The sequence below is a fragment of the Triticum aestivum genome, chromosome 1B (assembly GCF_018294505.1).
Source record: "Triticum aestivum cultivar Chinese Spring chromosome 1B, IWGSC CS RefSeq v2.1, whole genome shotgun sequence".
Lineage (NCBI taxonomy): Eukaryota > Viridiplantae > Streptophyta > Magnoliopsida > Poales > Poaceae > Triticum > Triticum aestivum.
In genome coordinates this window covers 636375322-636381041 of record NC_057795.1, presented here as the reverse complement: position 1 = coordinate 636381041, position 5720 = coordinate 636375322, and the positions used below count along the sequence as shown (strand labels likewise).

At 54.2% G+C, this 5720-nt stretch overlaps 1 protein-coding gene across 1 annotated transcript; it reads right to left on the bottom strand.

Moving 5' to 3' along the window:
* Nucleotides 1–1803: 1803 nt before the first annotated feature.
* LOC123080938 (uncharacterized) lies at nucleotides 1804–3396 on the bottom strand. Its single transcript, XM_044503892.1, has one exon. The coding sequence runs from the start codon at nucleotides 3394–3396 to the stop codon at nucleotides 1804–1806; it is 1593 nt and encodes a 530-aa protein (XP_044359827.1).
* Between the last annotated feature and the right edge of the window lie 2324 nt (nucleotides 3397–5720).

Genomic DNA, 5720 nt, shown 5'->3' with positions numbered 1-5720 from the left:
GCAGGCGGGCAGTGCGGGCCAGGGGCCAGACGCCAGGGCTCCTGGCGTCTGCTTCGCAACCCAGACGCCAGGGATGTTGGCGTCACCCAAAAAGGTCAAAATCGAAATTTCTTTTGAAACGAGGTCAAATCGGGATTTTGTTAGCCTTTTAGGTCATAACAGTAATTTTGTCCTCTCCTCGCCCCTCTCTCCCTATCTCCACCAGTGAGCTGTGCCACCCCTCTCTCTCTCGCCCCCCCCCCCCCCCCCCCCCCCCACGCAGCATCCACCCCGCCCCTCTCTCTCTCTCCCCCCGCGCAGCATCCGCAGCGCCCCTCTCGATGGGCTAGCTTCGCACTGGTGGAGCCATCCGCGGCGAGGTCCCGCACGGAGAAAGGGATGGGGTTGATTTCACCCATGGGACGGCGGCGGCGATGTCACAAGCCGACGGAGGGGAAGCGGCTTCTGCTGCAGGCTGCGGGCGTGCAAGCGCAATAGCTGACCGGTTCTGTACAGGATGCTTGGAAGCCGTCTCACCTCCTTGCCGTTCGACGGCGTGACCAGAACCAGATCCACGGTGGCGGCACTAGCGATGTCGTGCCGGCGGTCGGCGGAGGTAACTAGCGGCCAGTGTCTGCTGGTGGCGGGTCGCGTGGCTTGCGGGGCAGTCCCGCGGAGCAGCACACGACCTTTTCTCTTCAGAAGAGTACGACATAGACTCGCGCGAAAGGAATGAGCTCCATCTGCATCAGAGTCCGGGGCAGCCACGACCGGACCAAACCTTTCAAAGATCTCCTAGGAGGTAAGTTGGGGCTGTTCCAGGATCTCCTACGAAAGAAAGCTTCGAGCTCCATTGAAACGTGTTCACTGCAAAAGCATGTCTTGTGTGCCATCTTGGGAAGCTGCTGCTGGAGGAGCAGAACATGGAGGAAGGAGTTCGCTGGACTTCCTTTTGAAGAATCCTCTATCCAGTGACTCTTTCATGTGGCATTCTCCGGTTGATAGCTGCTGTAGAAAATTTGGACTAGGTGTTCTGATGTGTGGCTGGGAGTGGCCTGCGTGCCTTTATAATACGGAGCTCTGTAGTTTTCCGTTTCTTGCATGTTTAGACTGCTGAGCAGAAGTTTAACTGTCTTAAAAATTTGTAGACTGGCTGTCCTAAAAACTTGTAAAATGGAGGCAGTGACGAGGCCCCTTTCATCGAAAAATTTGTGAAGTAAATTTAAATATTCACTGGACAGCATGTCTTTGTGCCTTGTGGTTTCGCTGACATTCTTTTATTGGAATGACTTGTATGTGATGTTTAACATACATATCAGTTTGGTTCGAGTGAGACATGCTGATCTGTTGGATTTCTGATTAGTTAATCAAGATTATTTTGCTGACCGTCCTCAGGCTATGTATCTCCTAGTGCTAGAAATTGTAGAATATCAGAGCCACATAATTAACCAAAACATGCATGGTAATAAGTAAGTGTTCACTGCGATGGCCGTGTTGAGAACATTAACATGGGAATTAATGTTCTCTTTAAATAAAACCTGGGTGTGCTCAAAGTTTTGTACTCATTAATTGAAGTGTGCTACTACTACTCCTATAGAAAAGAAGAAGCAATTAATTTCCATTAATGAGAATCTTTAGATGCAACGGGAAAGATTGATTCTTCTTCTCCTTAATGGAAGAGAGGGGTAAAATCCTAATGAACAACATACTAGTACTACAAGTACAACCTTACAGATGAGGTTCTGTTTACCAGCAGCGACCTGGCTGGCTGACTCGACCTCAGATGAGGTTTTGTACATGAATGAATATATGACAAGCAAATACCTAGCGCATTGAGCGCAGCTGATCAAAGAAAGGTGGCACTGCAGTGCACCCGGTGCCGCTGGCATTCTCCTCAAAGAAAGGCTGTGAGGTAAGGTTCTCCTTGAGGAGGAGGAGAGAGAACTTAACCAAGTAGTGCTTGTCGTGGATGGTGCCGAGCAATTCCCCCTCCTTGTCGAACCGCAGCAGCAGCTCCGTGCAGTCGACCACCACATCTCCACGCCGGGAAACTATGAACGAACCCCGAGGCCAGCGTAAGGGGAGGATGCTATCTTCGACGGACTTGACCTTGAAGTCTCCGCTGTGCAGCCAGGCACCCGTGTCGATGTCGTCATAGTCTTCGAGGAGCCAGAGGTCGACGAACACTGGGTGCTCCATCGGGTTCCTCCGGCTGGATAGGGCCAGGGTGCCGTCCATATCGAAGAGCCACGAAACGGATCCCGGCTGAACGGGAGAAGGGATGCATCGGAACTTCTCCGCCAGTGTGTCGAACACGAGGATGGAGCCGCTTGACTCCAATTGTGGCGGCCAGTGCAGGCTGCCGTGGAGGAGCACCGGCGGCTCCCAGCAGGCGGGCTTGGGCCCTCTCGCCAGCCACGCCACCGCGTCGGCGTCGGCCTCTGATGCGACAGGGCGTCCGATGCACCTCCGGTGGCCACAGTTCAGAGACAGCACCTCGTAGGCCTTGCTGTAGCCGGCGCCTCGGTGGTACAGCACCCTGTACTCTGCGCTCGGGCCGTGCTGGTAGAATCCGGCGATCTTGTAGATGTCGATCGACGGGACCGCCGCCGTCTGGTGCGTGGCTGGGTTGCAGACGTAGAGATGCTCCGTGCAGGTGACCCCGTCCGTGAAGGACAGGAGGAGCAGGCCAGCGCAGCACCCGTGGAGCTCCAGGGTGACCTCGACGCCGTCTTCGTCCATGGGCTCGGAGAAGAGGATGATGGGCTCGCTGCCGCCGGCGCGGAGGCCCAGGGCGTCGGCACCCAAGTTCTTGGCCTCACCTCCGCCGGCGCGGAGGTCGAGGGCGTCGCCGCGGTGGTCGAGGGCGTCGGCGCGGGAGTTCTTGGCACCACCTCCGCCGGCGCGGAGGTCGAGGGCGTCGCCGCGGAGGTCGAGGGCGTCGGCGCGGGAGTTCTTGGCACCACCTCCGCCGGCGCGGAGGTCGAGGGCGTCGGCGCGGGAGTTCTTGGCACCACCTCCGCCGGCGCGGAGGTCGAGGGCGTCGCCGCGGAGGCCCAGGGCGTCGGCGCGGGAGTTCTTGGCACCACCTCCGCCGGCGCGGAGGTCGAGGGCGTCGCCGCGGTGGTCGAGGGCGTCGGCGCGGGAGTTCTTGGCACCACCTCCGCCGGCGCGGAGGTCCAAGGCGTCGACCCGGAAGTTCTTGGTATCACCGTTGCCCGAGCAGAGGAAGTAGATGAGTGGGCGCGCCTGCTGGCGGCGGTGGTGGTCCATCAGGAAGACGCGATCTGTGGCGAGGACTCGCCATGCCCGGCACACGGCGCGGCAGCGGGCGAGGTGCCTCGCCGGGAGGCGGAGGAGGATCTCCGAGATGATCTCCTCGGCGAGGTAGGGCATCTGCGGAGGTGTAGGAGCCATGCCTTGCCAACTCGTGCGCGGCAACGTAACGGTCGATTTCCGTCTCTCGTATATGAACACGATTACCGCCCCGTTCGATGCACCTGGACACGCGCCCAACCGACTTTGGGGTTGGAGCTAACTTCTTAGTGTACTCTCGTCACGATTACCGGTTTTTTCCCCCTTTTTTGGCAAACTTGTGCCCTCCAACCAAAAGAAGACTACAAGGATAAACAACAGGCAAAGCACACAAGGAAAATACGGTGCAGAAATTACAGCTTTGCCATCAGGTAGAACAGACAAGCCAACTGGTTAGGCCCTTAGCCAGATGCCATAGGAAAAAACCCGGTTTTTTTACTCACATGGGATTGCGCCGGTGCTTAAGAAGGGAGGTAGAAGCAAATGTTTGCTTTGGTGCCAGCCGGTGCTTGGAAGGAATAACTGCTCCCTTCAAGCCTCCATTCACAGAAAAAACATTTAGAAAAAAGACCCTAACGCCTCCATCTCAGAAACGAAGCACCTTCACATGGCACCTCTGCATTGCAAGATGAAGCGCAAAGCTACTCTTTTTCTTCAAGCATATGTGCATAGGCACCTACCATTGTATAAGGCCTTAGGGCCTCAAATCACTAGCGTCCCGCATATAGTTCCGAGCGGGTCCGCGCGACCGGAAACACCAGGGGGACTAGACTATGCGGGAGTCTGGATCTCTGCCACGTACGCGTCCGACAAGCAGTCCCAGTCAAAACCCCTCCCTTGGCCCACCCAAAACTACATTCGGAGCCTGCATCTCCGTCCCTGCCCCTTTGCTCTGCATCCGCTTTCTCCCTAGCTGACACCGTTGTTATGCCACCCCGGCCGCCCGCAATGCCCTTACAGAACCTCTGGGATTGCCGCCCGCAATGCCCTTACAGAACCTCTGGGATTGTCGCCGCTCCACCCAGTCGACACGCCGCTTTGCCTACACCGCAATTCCACCTCAAGTCCGTACGTCGCGCAAGTACCAACTACCCATGTGAATGTCATCTGTTGGGTCACCACGACAAGTACTTGGTGAAATGCCCGAGCTAATCTTTTGAAAAAAAAAATTCTTCCTTCTTTGAAGCAATGAATTCGGACATGGAGTATTTGTACGAGAACTACGTTGAGTCGTCCGAGGAGGACAAGTATGCGGAAGAAATGGCGATGATGCATACAGTCCTTGCAGACACGGAGCCTGCAAAAGAGCATGATCTCAGTTTTCAAGGGATCGATAAGGGTCATTGAGTGCTGAACCGGAACAAGGCATAGGGGCAGTTGACGCTGATGGACGGCTACTTTGCCCCTGTTGCCCTATTCGCGTAAAACTTTCGGCGGTTCTTTCAGATATAGAAAAATGTGTTCGATCGCATCTACAATGTCATCCAGGCCTACGATGACTACTTCATCTTGAAGAAGGATGCCGTAGAAAGAATTGGATTCTTTGGTTACTAGAAGTGTACAACTACATTGTAGATCCTTGCGCATGCCACGGCCGTAGATTCGTGGGACAAGTATCTTCGGATGTCTGAGAGCACATGTGCCCATACGCGATGGTCATATTTGCTACTGTGGTGGTCGAGGTGTTTAGACCTCAGTACTTGGGAGAACCAATTGTCGCATACACCGAAAGCCTCATGGAACACTCGGAAGCAAGAGGATGGCAAGGTACGCACTGCCCATATGCTATACAAGGGCAATATCAGGGCTAAGTTAAAAAGGCCATCATCATTCTTGAAGCAGTTGCATCACTGAACCTTTAAATTTGACCCCTTTTTTGACATGCACTACAATAAAAAGACACATTCATGACATTTTAGTCCAATCAAAACTATTTTTTGTCATAGAAGTGACGCTTCTATGATGATAATAGTGACAAAAACACATATCATCATGCATGGGTGAGCACCTAGCTAGTACCATGACAAAACATTATGACAACAAATGAGATTTTTGTCATGGGCGGGCCGACGGCGCACCCACATGACGTCCTTTGGGCCTTCAAATGCGTAAAAATCATAATAGAAGTGAATGCAATTTTTTTAAAGAATTTCTACGCTCGCATGGTATATGGTGGACGGTCGGGCCCAGGCGATGCATGGGTAGATTACGCGATCTCATACGAGCGCGTGTGCGAGCGAGCCTTCGCATTAGAGAACCCGAGTGTTCGATCGATGTTCGTGCGTGGTAGTTGTAGGTCCCCGAGGAATGCTACACTTACAGGCATTTTTTCACGAATTAAAGCTTACGCGCAGAAGTGGCCTCATTAGATTGGATGTAGGAGGGCCCCACACCTGAAATTCAGGGGAGAGGGGTGAATTAAATGC

What these genes read in the sequence shown, in the direction of transcription:
- LOC123080938 (XM_044503892.1), bottom strand. Translation starts at nt 3,396, where the DNA reads ATGGCTCCTACACCTCCGCAGATGCCCTACCTCGCCGAGGAGATCATC.